This window comes from Anomalospiza imberbis, chromosome 25 (genome assembly GCF_031753505.1).
Source record: "Anomalospiza imberbis isolate Cuckoo-Finch-1a 21T00152 chromosome 25, ASM3175350v1, whole genome shotgun sequence".
NCBI lineage: Eukaryota > Metazoa > Chordata > Aves > Passeriformes > Viduidae > Anomalospiza > Anomalospiza imberbis.
This window is the reverse complement of record NC_089705.1, coordinates 2,559,875-2,582,262: the sequence shown is the minus strand read 5'-3', so window position 1 is coordinate 2,582,262 and position 22,388 is coordinate 2,559,875. Positions and strand designations below refer to the sequence as shown.

General features: G+C 50.2%; 2 protein-coding genes across 8 annotated transcripts in view; one reads left to right on the top strand and one right to left on the bottom strand.

The window, feature by feature from the left end:
- The window catches only part of EYA3 (EYA transcriptional coactivator and phosphatase 3), a 40,473-nt gene extending 23,069 nt beyond the window's left edge, over positions 1 to 17,404 (top strand). For 5 of the 6 annotated variants that reach the window (XM_068172702.1, XM_068172701.1, XM_068172703.1 and 2 more), the window contains 12 exons: positions 1,404 to 1,541; positions 6,096 to 6,178; positions 7,569 to 7,752; positions 8,508 to 8,647; positions 8,772 to 8,855; positions 9,431 to 9,520; positions 9,925 to 9,983; positions 10,977 to 11,134; positions 12,704 to 12,818; positions 13,177 to 13,298; positions 13,558 to 13,658; positions 14,511 to 17,404. In XM_068172702.1, coding sequence (XP_068028803.1) covers positions 1,404 to 1,541; positions 6,096 to 6,178; positions 7,569 to 7,752; positions 8,508 to 8,647; positions 8,772 to 8,855; positions 9,431 to 9,520; positions 9,925 to 9,983; positions 10,977 to 11,134; positions 12,704 to 12,818; positions 13,177 to 13,298; positions 13,558 to 13,658; positions 14,511 to 14,591 — 1,355 coding nt within the window. In that variant the 3' untranslated portion in view covers positions 14,592 to 17,404. The remainder of the gene's footprint in view (positions 1 to 1,403; positions 1,542 to 6,095; positions 6,179 to 7,568; positions 7,753 to 8,507; positions 8,648 to 8,771; positions 8,856 to 9,430; positions 9,521 to 9,924; positions 9,984 to 10,976; positions 11,135 to 12,703; positions 12,819 to 13,176; positions 13,299 to 13,557; positions 13,659 to 14,510) is intronic. The other variant, XM_068172705.1, reaches the window with a different exon arrangement.
- On the bottom strand, positions 9,232 to 21,831 carry XKR8 (XK related 8). 2 transcript variants are annotated; one of them, XM_068172718.1, is made up of 4 exons: positions 21,479 to 21,831; positions 20,629 to 20,825; positions 19,342 to 19,889; positions 9,232 to 15,341 (listed from the first exon to the last, which is right to left on the bottom strand). In XM_068172718.1, exons 1-4 carry the CDS (start codon positions 21,772 to 21,774, stop codon positions 15,294 to 15,296), a joined length of 1,089 nt encoding a protein of 362 aa, XP_068028819.1. In that variant the 5' UTR covers positions 21,775 to 21,831; the 3' UTR covers positions 9,232 to 15,293. The 2 variants fall into 2 exon arrangements, with proteins under 2 accessions (XP_068028819.1, XP_068028818.1); XM_068172717.1 differs by lacking the exon at positions 9,232 to 15,341 and having other exon boundaries at positions 18,856 to 19,889.
- Positions 21,832 to 22,388: the final 557 nt, after the last annotated feature.

The window sequence follows — 22,388 nt, the reverse complement described above, 5'->3', positions numbered from 1 at the left end:
TGCGTGTGTCTGACCTGCTGCCACACTCCCTGTGTGGTCGTTATCCCCTGGCATCCAGGGTGGGTTCGTTTTCACTCTCTGCTTCTTTGGCACTTCTGCATGTCATGTTACCATCTCATGGTGTTGCTGACTGCTCCTTGTCCCTCTGTCTTGTGCCCTAAGGAGCTTCTGGTTACTGTCCCCTGTGAAAACTGCTCACCCATTTGGAGATGGTGGCACTCCCTTTCCAGGCTAAACAAACACAGCTACTCCCACTCTCCTTGGAAGATCTTTTTCCCATATGTTTTGTTCTGGAGTTTCTGCAGTGTAACTACAGTCTTTCTTAAATCAGCCTTTCCTTTTCCTTTGCTAATTATTGAGGTTCTGGAGGTTCAAAACCTTAAAGAAGACACAACTTGAGAGTCAGAGAGTCAAACCCTAGGGTAACTGTGCAGAGGGGAGTGATTTAAGTTGACTTATAGGTGTCAGTTTGAGATGAGATATGTAAATAAATCAAAGGGCCATTGCAGAATTTAATGCTGACAGAGCTGCAGCATGGAGCGACCTCCTGGAGCTGCTGCTCGTATCCAGCTTGATGGAGTCTCCCCTGTCTTTTAGGTAAGAAACCTAGAGCTCATAGCCCATGGCTCAATCCTGCTGGAGAGGGTGAAGGGCTGCAGGTGGCTTCCACAGCCTTGGTACTGTTTTTGAGGTGTTTAAAAAGAGGGCGGTCTTTCTGATGGCCCTGAACTCTGTCTAGCTCCAAACGTCCTTTTTCCCTCTGCTTTGCACACTCCTGCTTGTTTGTAAGTAGATCCTCTCAAAATATTTCTGCTTCCTAACCAGGGCCAGGGAGAACTGTCTTTGACTTTGGCTGTAGAATTGGAGACTCTCAAATGAAAGCCTGAAGAGCCCCGAAGAGCAAGGCCTGAGCTGAGCTGCCTCAGTTGGACATTGTTGGCACCCATCAGTGTGACGTTAACGCAGCACCCAAGCTGAGCCACATGCTGAGTGTGCCCTGTACACATAATTACAGTCACTCTGCTCTCTATGCTGTGCCCAGGGTTCTTACAAAAGCATTCCAAAACAACAGGAAGTCTGGAAGAAACATTCAGATTTTAAAATTTTTTTTAGCTCTATATTTGTTGTTGTCAGTCTAGGAAAATTACTGACTTGTGGCTGGATATAAAATATTCACCCCACCAAGTCTTCTCAGTGCTTTTAATTTTCTCTTTTTCAGCCATTTTGTCACCAGCTCTAATCCCTGCACAGCCTGACAGTCAGCACTTACTATTGCCAAAAGTAAACATTTTCCATGTGTCATTTGTTACTTGCTTTTGTGATGAGCAAAAATCTTAATCTGAGGAGCATGCTGTTTGGTCCCAGCATATTTGTTTGTAACTGGTCCAATTTATCTGATTCAGGTGCACTGTGGCCAGGTATGAAACCTGAAAGTGGTTTAATTCAGACTCCATCTACAAGTCAGCACAGTGTTCTTACCTGCACTACAGGGTTAACCACAAGCCAGCCCAGCCCAGCACATTATTCTTATTCCATTGAAGGTAACTTGGCATGGTTTTTATCTGCATCTCTCTCCACCTAACTGAGTCCAGATACCAAACTAGAGAGGCTTGCACGCTTGTCCTTGGTTTGTGCATGCTTCTTTGTGCTTTGCCTCTTTTCTCTTTGTGCCTGTGTGTTTCTGGGTTTGGATTTGCCTCTTACCTGTGTGTGCACCAGGCTGGCTCGTTGGTGCCATGCTGCTGGGCTGAACAGGGTGAAGAGCAAATGGGAAGGGGAAAGAAACTACATGTTGTGTTCCTGCATGCTTTATTGGGAATGCTCTTGCATTTCTCTTTGTTTGTGGTCTTTAGCTTGATGTCAGGAAATATGCTGACTGCAGTGAGGTTTTTAAACATTTGTTTTTAATTCCTTCTGGAGGTAGATGGCTCTTGAATATCACAGACACCGGGTTCTGCTAGGAAATGAATTTCTCAGTACAGAAATACCATTCAAATATTATAATTGCTGGAAGTGCCACATTTAAGAAGGCAGGTGCTGAATTTCACCAGCTTCCACAGCAGTTTTTAGGGGTGAATGTGCCACATAGCTGAATAATGGAATATTGTTGCTTATGGCACATATGTGCAAATTTATACCTTTTCTTTAGGCTGGAATTTGCCGTTTATGTTTTGGTGACAAATTGTGAAAATTTGTCTCTTTCTCTGGAAATTTTATAAAGCATTTCAGGAATTTGTAATCTATGTCTTGTGGAATATTTTCACAGAATAATTCAGGGACTTGAGGATATTTTTAGTTCAACATCCTGCTCAAAGAGTAGTTGTTAGAGAATTCAGAACCAAATTGCTCAGAGCTTTATCTAGTTAGATCTCCAAAACCTCCAAGGATGGAAATTTTGCCAGCTCCAGAACCTGGCTGTCATTATGATGAAATGTTTTTTCTTTTGTTGACTCAGAGCTTTCCCTCTTCCATGTTCTGACCATTTCTCTCCTCCTGCTGCTGCACACCTGCAAGAAGAGCCTGTGTCTGTCCTCTCACTAATGTCCATGCAGGTACCAGCAGGCTGCATCAAGTTCCCAAAGCCACCTCCTCTCCTAGCAGGACAGTCCTTCTTCCCTGAAATGTCCCTTGCAGGGCATGTTCTCCAGATCCCTGACTGGTTTGGTGTGTCTTTAGCAACCCACTGAATTTTATCAACATGTTTCTTGTGCTTGAGGAGCCAAACTGAATGCCACAACCAGATGTGGTCTCATGAGAGCCAAGAAAAGGAGGATAATTCTTAAAAATTTTTTTTAAATTATAATTAAACATCCTAATGTTTGCTTAATGGTACTTGCTCAGCTTGCATTATTGAGACAGTCAATGGCCCAGTGTAGTATTTATCCTTAGTTCACTTTTCACATTCCTAACACAAGGAAAGCAATACTGGAAATACTCCCTTCTTCCAGCATAACCCTCCTTCCCACAGTCCAACCAGCAGAATGACTTACTGTGTCTCACAGCACCAGCTTTATTTGCCAAGGGTCAGGAATGGTGCTACACAACGTGACCCCTGCCAGATTTCCCAGTGATGTCCCATGGGGAGCAGGTGGATCCCTGGGCTTGCTGAGGTGACAGAGCCATGTCAGGCCTTGCTCTGTAGAATTATAAAATCACAGACTTGATTGGTTTGGAAGGGACCTAAAGATTATCCACTTCCAACCCCTCTGCCACAAGCAGGGACATCTTCCATTAGACCAGGGTGCTCCAAGCCCTGTCCAGCCTGGCCTTGGACACTTCCAGGGATGGGGCAGCCACAGCTTCTCTGGGATCCTCTCAGCCAAGAGTTCCTTCTCAATGTCCCATCTAACCCTACCCTCTGGCAGTGGGAAGCTGTTCCCCCTTATCCTGTCACTCCATCCCCTGTCCAAAGTCCTTCTCCAGCTCCCTCTGAGCCCCTCTGGATGCTGGAAGGGGCTCTAAGGTCTCCCCGGAGTCTTCTCTTCTGCAAACTGCTCAACCCCAGCTTTGTCAGAGTTTCACACAGGTGAAGGATTTTAATCTGTGCTGCTGGGAGAATGTGTGATGTGAGAAATTTCCCTGCAGGCTGCTCTCTTAAAGTGTGCACAAGTCACCCCAAAGTGTGCAAAACTCACTCCACTTGTGCAAATGCTGTTGCTTTTTGGAAAAAAACTTTTTGCAGACTCGCAGGAAACTTTTCCTTTTTCAGATTTGTGATATTTCCTTCTCAAGCAGCTCACCAAGGGTTCAGGTCAGTACAGGGGCTGGTGCCAGGGAGGTGGTGGAGAGCAGATCTGGAAGGATGGACAGAGTTGTTTCCATAGTAATCCCTGGAATATCTGTCTTTTCTCTCCACTCAAATCAGCAGGGTGAGACACAGCTGTACACTGATGCTGACCCACTGGAGGGGAATTTCAGTGCATGGTTCTGGGTTTGGCTCTTGGAAAATGATTGAAGCAAAGCAGATTGGGATTAATAAGGTAGAGGAGGCAGGGATGTAATGTCTGAGGATGAAGAAGTGGGGGATAAAGAAAGGAAAAGAGTCATGGCATCTTTAATGCAGTACTTGTGTTTGCTGGTCTTTAAACCTCAGCCCGTGAGGTCATGTTTGGCAAATCCTTGCCAAATATTTTTGCATGGTTCTGGCCCATTCACAAGTAAAAGGAAGTGGCCCACAGTGCAGAAAGAATTGGTTCATCTGTGTGGTGGGAACTGTTTGAAAAAATCTGGTATGTAGCAATGTTTAGATACAGGATTATTAAAAAGACCTGTTGGAGGAAGACCAGAATTAAGATAAACAATGAAGTTCATGCGAGGGAATGCCAAACCTTTTTTCTCATTTCTTAACTTCTGTAATCAGTCTCAGTGGAGAAGCAGCCTCGGCAGAACATTGCAGATAAGAATCGTTTTCTGTTTCCTCTCTTTAGCAGTCTTGAGAACAGTGGTGTAACAGCCTGTCTTCCAGAGAGTTGCTCTGCCCCAGCTGCATGGCAGGTTTGTTCAGTTAGCAAGGGTCTTTTCTGGAGAGCTGGGCTTCCTAGGGCCTAGGAAGGGACCTTCTCTTAAGGTGGTAACAGCCTTGATAGTTTCCATGATGTGTAATTGGAAGGAGCTTTATTGGGAAACTGCCCCTGTTTTTGAGCAGTTGCTCATGAGGAGTGTCTGTGACAGATTCCTTGGCTCACTCAGCTGGTCTTCAAGTAGCTGTGGAGCTGCTGTGGGTCCTTGAGTGTCTTCACTGCCATTATTGCTGTTCAGTGCAGCCCTTTTGCCTTTTTCGAAATGTTTCTGGGGCTAATTACTTCCCTTTGTTTCTGCTTCCACAGAGACCTCACCCTTCATATTTCTCATCCCCTGTAAATCCTCTGTATTTCTACACATCTTTTAAGATCTGTTTCTTTTTTTTTCTTAACTTTTTTGAGGCGTATTTTGGGTCCATTCCTCTTTCCAGGAGGCACCAGGTAGTATTGGTGGTTGCCATAGCACAGCATACACTAATTTAGAGTTCATGGTGGGGCCATTTCCCTGGGGGAGCAGGACTGAAGCCTTCAGAAGCTTGAGTTCTTGGGGTGAATTTTGTGGGGTGGTATTTGCAGAAAACAAGGGGTTTTCTCAGAGTGATAGTAAGGCGGGGATACTATGAATTTCTGCAAGTCTATATAAGCATCTAAAAGTGATTTTTTTGGTTTTATTTGTGTGCAGAGGAAGGTGGTTTAGAAAAGAAAATAGTTCTTGGTGGCATCTGGTTTTGTACATTCTGGTTTTGTTCCTGTTGATTTAATTATTTGTTATTATCCTCGTGAGTCCCAAAACCCCATGTTGAGGAATGTTTAATGGAGTGGCCCTGTGTCTGCAATGCCCCCAAAACTGCTAAACCACTGGTGTTCCCAAGTGCTGCTCTAGCAGCCTCTTCTGTGTTTTGGGAGAACTGAATGCAGTGACACAAAGCTTATAAAACATCTTCAAGATGGTACCAACAACTACACATCCCTAAGAATTCATCCTAGGAGCCGTTGACAGATTATTTCGGAAAGTCACATCCAAAAAGCAGCTCTAGACACAGGGATGCTGGGGGAGATGCCCACTTTCTCCAGCAGGAAACACTCTTTTTCTACTATTTGAAATATTCTTCATGTTTGCTTAAATTTTAAATCTAATTAGACTAAAAATGATGCAGTTTTTTTTTTTAACAGAACTGATTTAAACACATTCATGTCCCTTTTCTTGATTTATTCTGATTCATTTTCAACTGCTACTGATTGATCATCAGCATGGGACTGTTGTCTTATCAAAACATGTAGTTAAGATGTAAAACCTTCTGAATTCTACACCAATTGCTTAGCAGTCATGGAGGGAAAAGGTTTCTGAACCATTGAAAGGACTGTTTTTAAAGATGTACTAGCTCTCCTTTCCTGTAAACCCAACTGAAATGTGACTGCTGTCAAAATACACCCCAGTCCTTTTTTGGGTGTTAGCAGCAGAGTGCTGCTGGAAGCACAAATGCTTGCACATTTGCCTAGTAAGTATTTATTTCACAACTTCTCATTTCTTATGTTTTTCTAGAATTTTTAATGCAGTAATTCTCAATTTTACAGCATCAACTACCAATGCCAGTCCAGTCTCTACATCCTCAACTGTTGTCAATATTTCCACATCAGCAGTAGCCAGCATCTCACAGGTAAAACTTCCTTGGTAAATTTATGTGCCCCATCTCCTTTGCCTTTGTTTAACACGTTGCTCAAAACTTAACATGGAAATGTCACTTCAAATGGAGCACAGTGGTGCTGGAGCTGTGGGGCTCAGTGTGTAACTGAAAGTCACCAAATCACTCCTGCTGTCTCTTTAACCATGACGCTTTTCCCTTTGGCCTTTCCAACAAATTCACTTCATCTCTTCAAAGCTTTTGCCTCATCTGCAAATTGTGAGGTGAGTCTTAAAACTGAGATCTCTGCAAGAGAGATGGAGGGGAAGAAACAATTCAGCTATTTTGAGGACTAAACCTGCAGGGAGGATTAGAGTTGGATGTTTTTGGGATGCCTTTGTTCTCCCTCAGCAAGAATAGGAAATGAGGTTGTACACATACAAAGCCCCAACCCAATAAAGTGGGATGTGCATTCTGATGGTAGACTAGAACAAAGTGAGACAGTCCTGCAAGCTAACAAAGACCATTTTCCCCTGCCTTTTTCCTCTGTGGGTGGTTAACTGCCATTCTGAGTACTTGGTTATACAAGGGAAGCCTTCAGTGTCCAGCTTTTCAGAAAGAGAATACAGGAAGTGTGGAAAACACAATGGATGCTCAAAAATCCCTCTGTGCTTATGCTGTTGCTTTTTAAACATAAGCTTGTTTGGAACCATAAGGGGAAAAAAAAGATTTTCTTTTCGTATTTCAGACCAAGTTACCTAGTTCACAAACCCAGGCTGATCTTCAAGGAAATCAGGAGAGCACTGTGTACCAGAGTAGTGTGATGTGACATTAGGGGCCACTGCTTTTTTTACTGTCACTAGCAGAAGTTAAAATCCTCAAGCACAGCTCCAGGTGCTCAGCGATTTCCTAAATGAAATAAGTAGTTTTCATAAATGGATACCTTCCAGCATGCAGAATTATTGCTTGATGAAGTCAGGACATGAGTAAGGGCCATTTATCCTGTAGTTGTGCCCTCAGCAAGGCCCAAGGTCACTTTCTGTCACTGTCAAATGCAGGAGTCAAATACAAGACCAAACCACAAATTCCAGAGCACAGAGTGCACTGATGTCTTGGCATCCACTCAGCTCTCCTGTTACTGTCACTTCTTTCATTAAGAATTAATTTTTGCAGACACTGGAAGCGGAGGAATGGCCCTGTGATCACTGGTCTCTGCAAAACTGCCTGTGCAGGGGCCACTGGGCATCCAGAGCTCTCAGCCCTTTCTGGGAATGTCTTCATATGCAGAATGAAACAGCAAAAAGTCAGACTGTGCTCTTGCTGGGATTTTTCTTGGACAGGATAGTCTAATACAAAAGTCATCCTGATCTGAGTGTTTTCTGGATGAGGTGTCCTTCCTGCCATCACTAACTCTTTCCCCCAACAGGAATATCCTACGTACACCATCCTTGGCCAGAGTCAGTACCAGACCTGCTACCCAAGCTCAGGCTTCGGAGTGGTGCCACCAGCAGACAGCAGCACGGAAAGCTTGGCATTAGCCACGAGCCCGTACCCAGAGGAGAAACCAAATGCCCTGGTGCCAGCACGGGCGGTGCAGAGACCTTCCTCTGGTGAGGCGGGGTCTGTGAAACACCTCTGCTAAACAGTGCAGGGGGCAGGTGTGGGGAAACATCTCCAGAGGGTACCTGCAGCATCTTGTCAGGCTGGGCCCAATGGGACACTTGTCTTCCTTGTCAGAACCTTCCTGGTCTCACTGGTGTGCCGAGTATTATGGTGGGCCAGCCAAACTTAGGTATCAGAAGCCTTCTACTGCTGCTGTTCCAGGACACCTTGCACCACTCTGTGTGCCCCAGAGAGAGGGAGTGCTCTGAACACCTGGCTGCACTCCTTCCCTAAGAAGGGTGTTCTTAGCAGTAGCAGAACAGGCTCCATCACATCTCCCTGTCAGTCATGGCCATGCTGCTTGGCCAAGGCTGTGTCTCCAGGGCCAACATCATCGCTGTTACACTTTTATATTCAACTGTCTGTTAAATAAAGTAGACATAGTTGAGTAATAGAGTAGTTCCAGGGTAGTGAAATGACTGCAGGGTTCCAGGCCTTAGGATGGAGGGTCTCTGTTCTGGCTTTGCTCTGCAGGCAGTAGCTCTTGCAATAGTTCTGGGGGTCTAAATTGAGGAGACAGAGCTGTTTTGAAATGATGGGACAAAGAAATTATGGTTTATGATCTAATCAGGGTTCAGCTACTACTGCATCCACATAGTAAAGTTACATCTTAGCTTTTGCTAAGGTGGTTTGTGGCCAGTGCTGTATTGGTGTTTGTTTTGAGACACAAGGAGATGAAACCTGTGTGATTTCTTTCTTCCAGGAGATGCATCCACAAGTCCTTTGCTACCAAGAGCAACAGCAAGTAAAGAGTTAGATGAGCAAGCAAGAAAAAACATCCCTGGAAAGAACAGAGGGAAGAGGAAAGCAGATAACTCCTCCTCACAGGACAGTGAATTGGAGGTAAATAGTGATCTTCTTTTCTACAGGCAGCATTGCAGAATAGTGTGATGGTGAAAATTCTCCTCCCTTTTTTTCATTCCATGAAATTCATTCCATTCCTAACCTACTCTTGTTCTCTCTGCAGCGGGTGTTTCTCTGGGACCTGGATGAGACCATCATCATCTTCCATTCTCTTCTCACTGGGTCTTATGCTCAAAAATATGGCAAGGTAATACTGACTTTTCCATGGAGGAAAACCTATTTCTGTCATGCAGAATTAAATGTTGGTCTTTGGAAAAGGAATAGTTTGGTTTTTTGGGTTTTTTTTTAACTCTCTATGGTGGTACTTTTAAGTTGTTGGCAGTTTGGGGCAGGGAAAGAACTAAATTTGGCTTTTTACAGAGTTAGGGTGTGGACATCACCAACATGCCCCTTCTTACAATGCAGGTCTGTCAACCTGGTTTCATCCTCACTGGGAATAACTGAGGTCCTCACACATAGGGGAAAGAAGTGATTTTTCTCCTTCAAAATACATTGTAGATTTTTGAATGTTTTGTATATGCTGGCTGTGAAAATGAATCAGTCTCTCCTGGGGAGCCTTGAAGTGTTTGGTTTTTTTGGTTTTTTTAATTGAGTTTAAAATACTAGGGAAATTGTAGTTCACACCATTGAATGTAGCTGGAATTATGCCAGGTTGGATATACAGTGGAAAACTCTGTGCAATTTAACTGATGAGAGATTTATGACAGTTCCCTTCTGTCTGTATTCACAGTGCATTTACATTTTCTTTTTGTCTTTTTCCAGGATCCAACTCTAGTGATTGGCTCAGGTCTGTCCATGGAGGAGATGATTTTTGAAGTTGCTGATACTCACTTGTTTTTCAATGACTTGGAGGTACATGGCAAATGTGTTTGAAAGGCAGAACTCCACGTTACCACGTCAGAATTACACCTCACTCTGTGAGGGCTCTGTGCTTCAGAGCCCCTTGCTGATTGTTGTAAGCACAGCCAAATCAGGGGGGCACTCTTAACTGAGACAGGCATTCTGCAGCCTTCTAGTGCCAGGAGCTCTCTGAGTTTCTGCTGGGGTTTTGCTTGAACCTGTACAAATAAAAAGAGTGATGTGTGATCCATCCTGTATTTGCATTTCTGGACTGGTGAGCACTTGGCAGTGTGGCATGGCTTGTTGCTGTTGGGAAGTGTGAAGGGATTGGTTTCTATCACAGTTTCTTTAATCTGCAAATGTCAGTGTGTTTCTGGATTACCACAACATGATTTTATTTTTTTTGTCTTTAACAGGACTGTGACCAGGTACACATAGAAGATGTGGCATCTGATGACAATGGCCAGGATCTAAGGTGTTGTACTGATGAATGCAGAAAATGTATTGCTGATGTAATCAGGTTTTGTGAAGACTTCAAATGCAGGTGGGGTTAAGGGGTAGAGCTCAGCATTGTGCTGGGGACAAAACCTGGCAAAGTGTTTGTTTGCTGGGGGGGAATTCTTAGAAGACCTACAAAGCATTAAGAGTTTTGAAATTATATTGTGAATTACATTGTCCACTGTTGAATGCTGCCTCTGTGCTCAATGACAAGTGAGGAACGGAGAACCAGCACTTCAGATCTCATGATGACAGCATTAGATTAGTAACCTAATCTAATGGTTACTCTAATTAGATTAGTGGGAAAAGTTCCTGCCTATGGCAGGGGTTTAGAATGAGATGATCTTGAAGGTCCTATCCAACCTAAGCCATGCTGTGATTCTATGATCTTGACCTTTGAAAGTCCCCCTGTGGTTTGCATCTCTCTGAGAGCTTAATGGTGCTCACTATCAAACAGGGGGAGGTAGGTTTTTTACTGAGCTGAACTGGCTCATGAAAAAGTCTGAGAAAAATCTGTCAGGGAGAAAGAAATACAGGGAAGGTGGTGAAGCAGGACTTGCTTTCTGCAGTTATAAACTGGTGAAGCAGCTCATCTGCTTGTGGAGCTGCAGTTGTGGTGGAAAGGCATGGATGCTGTGTTTGGAAGATGATGTGCTGGGGTTTATTGCTGCAGGATGAGGAAGGGATCAGTGGGAAGGATGCTCCGTATGGAGAGGAGTGAGCAGCCAAAGAGTAAAGGAAGGTTTTGTAGTGGAGGGTGTGAAAGGAGTTGTGTCAGTGCAGCAGTTCAGGCCAGCAGCAGCTGTAGTTGGATGTCAGCATTCCCACAGGAGCCAGGCTCTGCTCTCCAGGTGCCAGGGTGCTTGTGCAGCTCCTCTCCGAGGTGTTCTCCCTGGCAGCCCCACCACAAGTGGTGCTGCAGTGGTTCTGCTGCTGTGGCACACCTAACACATCTGCTTTCCTGGAACAGCAACTACAACTTCTCCACGGATGGCTTCAGTGGCTCGGGAGGCAATGCAAACCACAGCTCCTCGGTGGGCGTGCAGGGAGTGGACTGGATGAGGAAACTGGCCTTCCGCTACCGCAGGGTACGCGAGATCTACAACAAATACAAAACTAACGTTGGAGGTGAGTGGTCCCCTGCACTGAGGGCTGAGCACTGAACAGAGCTTGTGGGGCCAGACTCTGTCCTTCCTCAGAGCTTTGGCTTTCCTGATGTGTGGACATGAGAAGTAAAGCATTCTTCTAGTGCTAACTGGGATCAAATTTCCATGGAATCTAAGAGAGTACATCTTCCAAAACGGAACAGTGTGCCAGTGCAGGCTGTGATTTATCGTGGAGATACGGATGGGCACTCCGTCCTAGAGGCAAAGGTTTTGGTGCAGATAGAATCCCTTTGCTAATTTGGTATGAAAGGCTGCCTGGCACTCTGCCCAGCAGTGGCCTGGATGACTCATTTGCCCTGCTGCTCAGGAGGTCTCGTTCATGTCTCCACAAAGTCTGCCTTTGGTCATGCCATTGTCAGGAAATACAGTGGTCACCCCTGGGCTGTCAGGGCCACAGTTTGATATGACTTCTCTGCTGTCTCTCCACAAAGTCACTTAAAGCCTTCTAGTTTTGCCTCCCTTTCAGCTCCAAAGCAGTCGTAATCATGCAAACCATAGTGAGCAAATGGAGATGAATTTTCTGTTTAGTCTGAGTCTTGGCATTGCCATCCCTGGAAAAGGAACGTTGCTGGAGTAGCTCACCTGGAAGGGTGACTTGGCCTGGTTGGTAGTGGTCTTGGGTACCCTTTGCCTACACAAAAACCTTGATAAATGTATGTTTTGGGACATATTTTCTAAAAACCAGGTATTCAAAGCTACAGCTTTCAGCCTTAAAAATCTGCCAGTAGAGGTCTGCAGTTCAGTGTGCTGCAGTTGCCTGGTTTCTTGTAGGGGGGATCAGACCATGATTTTGTATTTTGCTTGTGGAAAACCTGAATACAGAGTTTTTCAGGACCTGTGAAAAGCTACATGATGGAGCAGCTGTCAGTGCAGCCTGCCGTGGGTCCCTCTGTGGCCTCAGTGCAGAGGACTGGTGTTGGAGAAGGCTGGAGAGAGGGGGGTCATATGTCATGGATGGAAATTAGATGTGCAGGATCCATGTGCTCCTTTCTTGCTGTGTTTACTGTCAGGAGCAGAAATGGGCTCCACTTCTGTCTGCTTTTAATTCAAAACTGGAGGCTTGAAAAAATGATATCTAAAAGCAATTACAAGCATAGGAATAAAAGAAGGGGGGTAGTTAAAAAAAATATATATGTAAAAAGGCTTAAAGTGGAAAGGGTCCTTGGAAAGCAGAAAGTCAGAGAGGGTGACTCGGTGACTGTAGGAGTTCCTTCCCCTGCCCTTTGGCCTTGGACCCCTGCTACTGCAAGTGCTTTGTACACGAGAAATGACTTTGCCTGTATCCTGAGAAATGCTTTGAAATAATTGCAGATAAGTGTCTGCCCAGCTCCCCACAGTCACACTCCTGGATGGATGTCTGGGCTCATTCATGTCACTGGGAGCTGGTTTCTTTCATTGCTTTGAGACAGACAGTCCAGCTTCCAGAGGCCTTCAGCTGTGTTATTTATTGCAGAGCAGGCAGCTGGTGCACTGGGGGACAGCCCACCCCGTGTCAGACTTGCCAGGCAAACACGTGTTCCTCACCTTGCAGGCCTGCTTAGCCCACAGAGGAGGGAAGCGCTGCAGCGACTGAGGACCGACATTGAAGTGCTGACAGATTCCTGGCTGGAAACTGCATTAAAATCCCTGCTGCTCATCCAGTCCAGGTATGGAACCTGGAAGTGCATGTGAGGCTTTCTCAGCCCTTTCTGGCCCTGGAGTGCAGCGCTGTGCTGGGCAGTGCCTGAGTCACACTGCTGCAGAGTGACTGAGGGCAAGAACTTCACCTGTTTCTCTGCTGCAACACCTGTAGTTAGCAAGGTCTCCATGCTCACCAAATGGTTTTTCTGACGGGGAATTCTGCCAGAGGCAAACAAGCAAAAATTGCAAAACCTTGTCCTAAAATGCCTCCTGAAAGCAGGATAGCAAAGCACATGTCACCTGGGGAAGCTGATCAGACTGCCCGGAGCAGTCCTGGCACCGCTGCCTGTAGATGTGCTGTTGCAAATGTTTTTCTTCTTTCAGAAAAAACTGTGAGAACATCCTGATCACAACCACCCAACTGATGCCAGCTCTTGCCAAAGTTCTTCTGTATGGATTGGGCGAGGTGTTTCCCATTGAAAATATTTATAGTGCTACAAAAATAGGTAAGGGATTGTGCCAAGTCTCTGGCATTGTGCCATCTGCTGAGGATTAGCTGGGATCTTTACATGGGGAAATGCCATTTCTGCAGCTGAGCAGCCCCATCTGTGGTCCACCTGGTCAATGCTTCTGGCCTCGGGAGCTGAATTGGGTGCTACTTCTGCCCAGTAAGACAAGAAGTGTTTCTGTACTGGGAGGAAGGGGCCTGTTCAGGCTCTCTTTCTCTCTGCCTGAGGCTCCTTACAGGGGGATTGTCTTTGGCAGGTAAAGAGAGCTGCTTCGAGAGGATCGTGTCACGGTTTGGAAAGAAGGTCACCTACGTGGTGATTGGAGATGGGCGTGACGAGGAGGTCGCAGCCAAGCAGGTGGGTCTGACTGCAGAGGAGGGGCAATGCAAAGGGAAGTTGCTGCCAGGATCTCCCTACAAGGACTCTTCTTCCAAGGCTGAATTCTTCAGGCCAGGGCAGCCAGGAGCAAAGTTTGCCTTTGATGCAAGAGACCTTCTATTATGTTAAGATGAGCAGCTTTCTGGCTCCTGGGTGTTTAAAGTTTCTCTTTTACTATTTATGATTGCATATGACACTGTCCCTGTCAGCAGTATTTTAGTGTAGCATGTTGGATGTAGCATGTTGAAAGATTGGACTCGGTGATCTTGGAAGTCCCTTCCACCCTAGATGATTCTATGGTTCTGTATGCTGATCACAGTCTGTGACTATCAGGATATTGCAGTTTCTCGGGAGTGTGCAGGAGTCAGGGCTCAGGAACAGCAGCAGATGAATACAGCACCTGCCATTAGGCTGGATTACAAACAAGGAGCAAAGAGTTTGATTGATTTGGACAGGCCTGGATGGGTTGTTCAGTTGTGCTAATTAGTAGTGAAGTGCAAAGCTGACTGTCAGGACCTTGACTCTGCAGGCTTCACACGTTCTGGCATGTGCCAGAGCTGTCAGCCTGGGACAGGCATTCCTGTGTGCAGCAGCAGCTCACAGCCAAGGTTTCCATCATGAGCAGCTGACAGTCAGTGCTGGTGGCTGTCACACACAGCTGTGCACATAAGATGGGCTCCAGATACAGATGTGCACGTGGCTGAGGTCTGTCCTGAGAGTGGTGTGCCCAGAACCACCACATTGCACAGCCCTGCAGCTCCACCCAGCCTGCTTTCACCTCAGCTGAAAATCCAATCCCTGCATAAACCTGGCTGTCCTCTCTCTTTGCAGCACAACATGCCATTCTGGAGGATCACAAATCACGCCGACCTCGTGTCCCTTCACCAAGCCCTTGAGTTGGACTTCCTGTAAGAAGTTGGAGCAAAGACGTGACTGCAGCTCCCGCCAGCCCTCTCCATTACTGGGGGGACAGAAATCTCACATGTTTGGGGACTCACCTTTCAGCTTGATGAAGAAAACATACCTAATGCAAACTGTACAATGGAATATGACAGCAGGTCGTTCCTCGGGAGCACGGGCCCTGCCAAGTCCAGAGGTGTCCTGTGAAGAAGCCCTAGACTCAGCAGAGCTAGAGCTTGTCTGCAGAAGGGACTTACAGAGCCAGCTGAATGCCTCTGGCAGGTGCCTCCAGAGGGAGGGGCCATAAAACAGCAGATTTATGTGTAAGAGCCTTCTTCTTTCTATTCAGCTTAGTTGTAGAACCCAAGTAAACACAAAAATTTATTTTTATAGGAAAAAGCTGATGGCAGAGCTTAAACCTCCCTTGTTTTGCAAAGCCGAAGAGCTATGGTTTTTTTCATAGGAAATGTTAATGAAAATGTCAAAAATACCTCTATTGCTGTAAAATGTGTCCTCCTTCCCTGGGTGTTCAAAACAGTTAATTTATTACAATGTCCTTATGTTATTTCCTCAGTGTGGGATTACTGGAAAATATAAAGGTAAGGGAATGCTTCTGGGATATGTGGTTCCTTGTAGAGGCAAGTATTGGTGTTCTGAGTTGATCCCAGTGGCTTCTAGTCAATGTGTGCAGAAGCCCTTTTAGCCAGCAGGAGATCACTGGATTCCAGCTTTGGTCTGGACTGTAGATCCCACAGATTTTCCCTGCAAAGAAAAATGAAATCGCCTGTGAACATCAGGTACAGCAGACTGGTGCAGACTGCTCAGATGTGAACTGAGTCCTCACCTGGACTAGGAATAATCAAATTCCTAAATCCTCATGAATGTTGCAGAGAAGGCTCTAGCTATGTTATAACCTTCACCTCTGTGTTCCTGACCCTATTTGTAAGTTCCTTTTAGTAGAATCAGATTCAATTTTCTTATATTCCTTGCATTAGCCTAACTACATAGTGACAAACCAATACCTTATTAAGAGGGACTTAATTTTCTAAGACACTGTGACTTGGCAGCATGGAGCACTTGGGAGGGATGGTGATGCTGATTTTTCTGCAGCTGTCTCAGAGCAGAGGCTGGAGTCAGTGACCTGCAGCTCCCCTGGCCAGGAACAGCCAGCTAGGGACTGGGGCTGGCACAGGGGCTGGTCTTGTGCCAACTCAGGCTGTGTTTGGTGGTCTCCCCCATGTACCCTGATGGCACCAGATCAGCAGGTGCCCTGAGGAGAGGTGTGTGCTGTGTCCCAGAACCTGCTGCTGCTGCTCCTGCAGAGCCAGACCTGTGGCTGCACCCAGACCCCTCCAGATCGTGGTCATCAGCCCCACGTCAGCCATCGGGAGCCTGGGCTGAAAGTCACTGCAGGGAGGACACTGACCCATTTGCTGTGCCCATATGTGTTTGCTGCATTCCTTTCATGGCTTTAATTACTGAGGGTTAATTTCCATCAGTGCAGGGGGAGCTGCTGGGCCAGCTTTGCACAGGCTCTGCTGTGCCCAGGGAGCATCTGTTCCTGGACCAGCTCCAGTGACCGTGGGGCAGAAGGTGCCTAGAGGCAGGGGTTTGGATACCTGGTGGTCAGGGACTGGACCTGGGAGGTCTATTTCACATACCAGCTCCAGTTTCCCGTTGGGTTTGGTTGGTGGTTTTTTTGTTTGTTTTTGTTTTGTTTTGTTTGTTTTTTTACATTAATTAAATTGGAATCAAAGGTGATTCTCTTTCTCCAGGGTGGTCACTGGAGTCAGGAGTAATCTGCTTTCTGTTCGGCTCCTTGCCAGGTGTTAGCCTTGTGCTCTGATCCCAGGTGGATACTGGGTCTGTGTATTTCCCCGGGAGCTCTGGAGAAGGAACATGCTGTCTGTGTGGGAGCTGCTTATCCCATGAGGAAAATCTGAGGAGTCTTCTGTGGGTGTCACTGGGAAGATCAGCAGAGGGAAAGGTTTTTGGCTGCCCTGGGGGCTGCTGGCCCAGCAGAGCCAGGGGGGCAAACAGGCTGTGCTGGGAGTGCTCAGCAGTGGATTTGGAAAGGGGAGCAGGACCCAGGGATGCTCTCCGTCTACACCAAATGGAGAGCCAAGGTGTGTTCACCTGTGTTCACCTGTTCCAAGGCAGCTGAGGCAGCTCCAGCTGCCTTCTGCTGGGTCCATAGAGTCCAGTTCCTCTGGGGTCCCTGTGAAGTGCCAGAGCTGTGGTGAGGAGCAGCCTCATTGCTCCCAGGGTTGGAAATGTCACCAGAGGATCAGGACTCAGTTGTAGCCACAGAAGAGTCTGTGCTGATGCTGAACATCCCTCAGCCCATCCAGAGGTCTCCTGTGAGCAGGTTGGGGAGCTGTGCAAGCCTGTGCAGCAGCCTGTTGGAAGCATATCTCGTACTCCAGCTGGCTGAATTTGGGATTAAAACCTGTGCCTTAACCTCCTACCACCGGCACGGCCGAGCAGCCCACGTGCTTCGCTCCCATCAGAAGCAGCTGAGCAGAGCCGTGCTGGAGAGGGGCTGGGTTTGCCCAGGCACTGGCAGCAGGTGCTGGACCTGCAGGCCTGAGCTGCCTGGCAGCTGGCTGTGCTTTGTGTTTGTTTACTTCAAATGTTTTAAGGAAATTTTAAGATGTTGGTAAAATTTTAGCTGAGTGTGGAACTCGCAGCCACTGACATTTCATACTGGTATTTATATGATGTTTCCTTGAATGTATGTAAAGTACTTTTATAACAGCAGGTTGATGGTACATTTCTGTGTTTGTTAATAAAGGGGTGACCTGGCTATTTTATTTTTTCCTCTACTGGCTGAATTTAAGCCTTTTCCTGTCTCTTCTGAGGCAAGAACAGCATCTCTATCCAAGCATTGATTTTCTCCTGTGTCTGTCACCAGTTCAGCTACAGTCAGGTCAGGGGTAATGGGAGAGCAAACCTGAACACCTGAAGGACAGTCAGCCTGCAGGCCCAGAGCACCTGAGCTGATCTGAGTGCTGCTGGCTTCCCCTTCAGCTTCAACACAGCCAGAGAGGCTTTAAAAACCACCTGATCCACTAATATTAGTTGCCTCCAAGAGCCCTTGGGGAGATGTCTGTGCTGGCACTGGTGGGAAGCAGTAGGACCCCTGGAGCCCACAGCACCTCTTTTGCTCTGCTGCGAGGGGCGATCTCAGGTGCTGCTGGCTGTGGGGCCTTTGCCTGTTCATGGTCTGTAATGGGAGCTGTCCTGTGAACTGGAAAACAAATAAAGTCTTTATTTTCTATAGTCAGTGCATCAGCCTGTTCTCTGCCCCCATGTCAGTCCTTGCCCCTGTGACAGCCCGAGCCAGGCTTGGCAGCACCAGGAGCATTCAGGGTGCCACAGGTCACAGTGCAGCCACCAGAACCCCCATGCTCCTGGGGAGTCCTGGGGAGCCAGCGGGGCAGGCACCTGCTCCTGGGCCCTGCCTGAGGTGCCCAGGGGAGGCACAAGGTGCTTCCTGCACAAAACGTTCCCTTCCCATTCGCTTTTGCACAAGGCAACTCCCCTCTCCCACCCTGTGCTTGCTGGCCTTGGGCAGGGCTGAGCTTCTAACAGGAGCAGCTGCGAAGCAGCATTTCAGCTGCTCCTGCAGCTGCATCCAGATGCCTTCCCGGGTACGGAAGTTTCCTCCTGGGATGGGCTGCTGGGAGGGATGTGATGGAGATGGGGGGAAGGAGCCAAAGGTCAGTGCTGCGGGCAGCCAGGATGTGCCACAGCTGCCAGCTGGGCAACAGCCAAAGGGCAGGGGCTGCTCTGGGGCCTGCCTGGGTTTGGCCACTGAGCTGGGTGGAGGCAGCCCCACCTGGGGAGTGGTGGGTGTCTGTGCCCAGGAGCTGGCACAGCACTGACCCTGCTGCTGACCACACCAACAGCCACCAATGGCTGAGAAATGCTGTGGCCAACTCCAGCCTGGTCGTGGCCTTGGGAGCGCTGCCCAGGCTGTGCTGGTGGGAATGGCAGCCAAGGGAGCAGGAGGTGTCCGTAATAAGCTGGAAGCCCTGAGCCACCCTGCAGCCACTCCTCCCAGCACAGGCTTCCTTCCCCAGCCCTCTCGGAATACAGTGATAGCAGGTGAGCTTTGACCTTAACACCAAAACTAACACAAGGAGGAAAATCCTGGCTGGAAACAGAAAGGTCAGATAGCCACAACCACGGAGAAAACAGGTTCTCCCTGCCCCACCACCCATATCCCAGCACAGCAATGGCAGCAGCAGGCACAGACAAAATAAACCAGTGCTCTTGTTTTCGTTTTTCTTTTTTGAAAAATCTAGTAATAAATAACAAGAAAAGTTGACAGAGCAGTGCAGCCATTTGCCACGATGTGCTGGACTCAACACAAACACTGTGGCTTTCCTTGAGGGTACAGCTGTGGGAGCCATGCTGAGTGCCATGGGACTCATCGGGTGTTTCCACATCACGCCTGGTTTCTGCCAGCTCCCTCCAGCTGTCCAAAACAACAGCCTGGGGGGCACAACCAGGGGCACACCAACAAGTCTACCTCCCCCCTCGTGTCCCTTTAGAGGAGCTGCCCTCAGACAGCAGACTCCACAGCAGCAGCCCCATTCAGGATGTGCTGCTGTGCCGGCTGGGACAAGGAGAAGTGGGTCTGGGCCAGCCACTGCATCCGCCTGTTGACAAGGTCTGGTTCCAAAAACGAGCGAAACTCCACCCCATCACTCCCTCCATTGGCATCCACCTCGTCGTATCTGCCCTCCTGCTGCACCTGCACGTTGGGGTGCAGCCACTTGTAGTAGGTGAGCCTCAGCCCCAGCCCCAGCAGGTAGCAGGGCAGGGCTGCGGAGACCACGGCGAGGAGGTATGAGTGCTCCTCAGAGGGAGCCCGGCCCCAGAGCCAGGCCAGGGCCAGCAGCGTGCTGTCCACCAGGATGAAGCCGTGGTAGATGATGCTGCGGTACAGCGTCCTGCCCTGCGCCACATTGAACCAGCTGAAGTAGAGGATCACAGCCACCATGGCCCGGTAAAGCTGCTCGGGGCCGTGTGATTCCATGAAGTCCGTGCCCTGCAGGCTGACCCAGAGGAACATGGCCAGCCACACCAGTGCGAAGTGGACAGCCACACCGTAGGGCCAGAGCAGGGCGAAGAGGGCGACCGCCAGGATGCGGGGGCAGATGAGGAAGAGGTTCCACAGGAAGTAGACGACGGAAGAGGCCAGGCTCAGCTCGTACTTGTCCTGTAGGAAGGAGCGCAGGGACTGGTGGTAGTCCAGCAGAGACCAGGACACGCACAGGAACGCGCTGCCCATCCCCAGGCCTGCAAACACAGAGGTGAAAATGCTGAGGGGGGATCAAGGGGTGGCCCAGCCTGCCTCAAACCTCTCTCTGCCCAGCACTGCTAAAATGAGTTTCCCCCCCAGGTCACAAAGCAGCTCTGTCAGGGTCAGAGCATCAGCACCTGCATCTCTCCCCTGGCCTTCTGCTCTCCCCGAGGACAAGGAGGCTGGTGCCCGGCCTTGCTCAGAAGATGAGGAAGAAATGCTGGGATTGAACAGCTCTGCAGAGCCCATCTCCCAGGCATGGAAGCCCTCAGCCCACACAGGCAGGTGAGTGCTGGCTCCCACGTTGTTGGGCTCCCCCTTTCTCTGCAGTGACACCTGCTCCCCACCCCGGGAAGGGCACCACAGCCCCTGCTCAGCAGCCTGTGCTCCACCCATACCAAGATCAGCACCTCCCTACTCCCCAGAAGGTGCCTGACTTCTCACCTGACCCTCCGCCTCTCCTGGGGTACATAAGAGAATGACAATGGTCCCACAGCTTCAACCCCCCCACCCCGGGCCCAGCACAGTCCATTGGGGCATGGGAGTGCAGGACAGGGGTCCACCCTATAGCGTGACATGTCAAAGGAAGGAGTGACATGGGAGCAGAATGACACTGCAAGTGTCTTGCTGGGTCCTCTAGCCCCTGGACAGCCCCTCTGATCTGCCCCACCTGAGCCCACTCTGCCCCCAAGCCTGCACCCCTGCATCCCCCTCCCTTGGCCCCAGACCCCTCACCCTGGGAGAGCTCAGCCTTGTTTGTCCGCAGGATGATGTAGAGGAGCAGGGTGAGCTGCGGGGTGTTCTCCAGGAAGGTCTCGAAGAGACGCAGCATGCTGATGTCGTGCGAGAGGAAGGCCATGTGTCTCTGCTCATCCTCCTCCTGTGCCTTCGCCCAGCACACCCTCCAGCCCACCTTCAGGGCATAGATGCACCTGTGTGGGGACCAGCTGTGGTGAGGAGCCATGCAGAGCACACACCCTGATCCCCACGCTGCCCTGCCAGCTCAATGACCCCTGTCAGGACAACAAACCCCACTGATTTGTGTCCAAACCCCTCCTTCCCCCTGCCCAAACCACACACCACAGCAGCCACACGATGCCCAGCCATGGGAGTGAAGTGCAAGCGTAGAAAACTGACCATCGACCTCAGCGGACCTGCCTGGATTATTCCCTTCCCCCGCTTCGGCCGCGCTGCTCCCCTCAACTGCCGGCAGCACCGAGGCCGTGACGAGGTTTCGGGGCGCTGTTCCGTTTGTTTAGAGGGCAGCGGCAACAGCACCGGGAGGCAGAGCAGAGCCCGAGGGAAACTTCCCTCGCTCCCACCGACAGCCTTCATGCGGCTCCAGCCCGGGGCCGGGCCGCTCTGCGCGGGAGCCTCGGCCCTCCCGGCCGCGGCACCGCTCACCGCCACGCCCGGCGGCAGGCGGGGGCCGAGAGCCGGCTGCTGAGGGCCGGGCACCGCGGGGAGCCGGGGGCACCCAGGGAGGGTAGGGCAGGACAGGGGTCCACCCTCGGGCACCCGGGGGAGGCTGGGGCGGAGCGGGGGCCGGGGGACGCCCGGGGAACTCGGTGCGCGGCTGCCGTACCTAAAGAAGAAGCCGAGCTGTAGGAGGTGGAGGGCGGCGAGCAGCGCCACGGGCACGGCGGGGCGCAGGGCGGGCGGGTCGGAGCGCAGCCACAGCCAGCTGCAGGCCTGGGCGGCGGCTGAGGCGGCGGCGAGCAGCGACAGCGACAGCGCGGCCCAGCCGGGGTGGCCGCGCCGCGCGTACCCCGCCGCCACCCACCCGTCCATGCACAGGTCCAGGGTGGCCGCCGCCGTCCCCGCCGCCGCCAGCGCCAACTGCAGCGGCCCGAACCGCGGCGGGGCAGTTCGCGGAGACATCGGGGCCCCACGGCCGGGCCCGGAACCGGCGCTGGCGGCGCCGGCACGAGCCGGCCCCACTCCCTGCCAGGGCCCGCCCCGGGGCCGTGGGCCCGCCCCGGGCCGGCAGCCCCGGCTCCGCTCCGGGCCCGCGCCCGCAGCCCCGCTCCGGGCCGCTCCTCCCGGCCGCAGCCCCGCACGTGTCCCGCAGCGGCTCCGCTGCAGCGGGGCACAGCACCCCGAGCCCTGCAGCCCCGCACTCGCGCGTCCCTCCACAGCCCCTGCCCACCAGCCCTGGCCCGCCTGGCCCGAGCGAGCTGCCCGGGCGCTCGGACGGTGGGAGGGCTGCTCGGACACCGCCCTTCTCCGGCTGCTGCCCGCCCTGTTCACGGCACCTCCGCTCGCTCTGGCCCTGCCGCGGAGGGCCAGGGCGGGCTGGGACACCGGGGGTGTGCTCCAGGGGCGGCCAGGGTGGGACAGGCTGGAGCATCAGTCCAGCCTCTCTCTCCATCTCAATCCACCACCACTATCAACCTATATCCTGTTTTCCAGCCTTTCTCTCCATCTCGGTCCACCACCACTATCAACCTATATCCTGTTTTCCAGCCTTTCTCTCCATCTCAATCCACCACCAC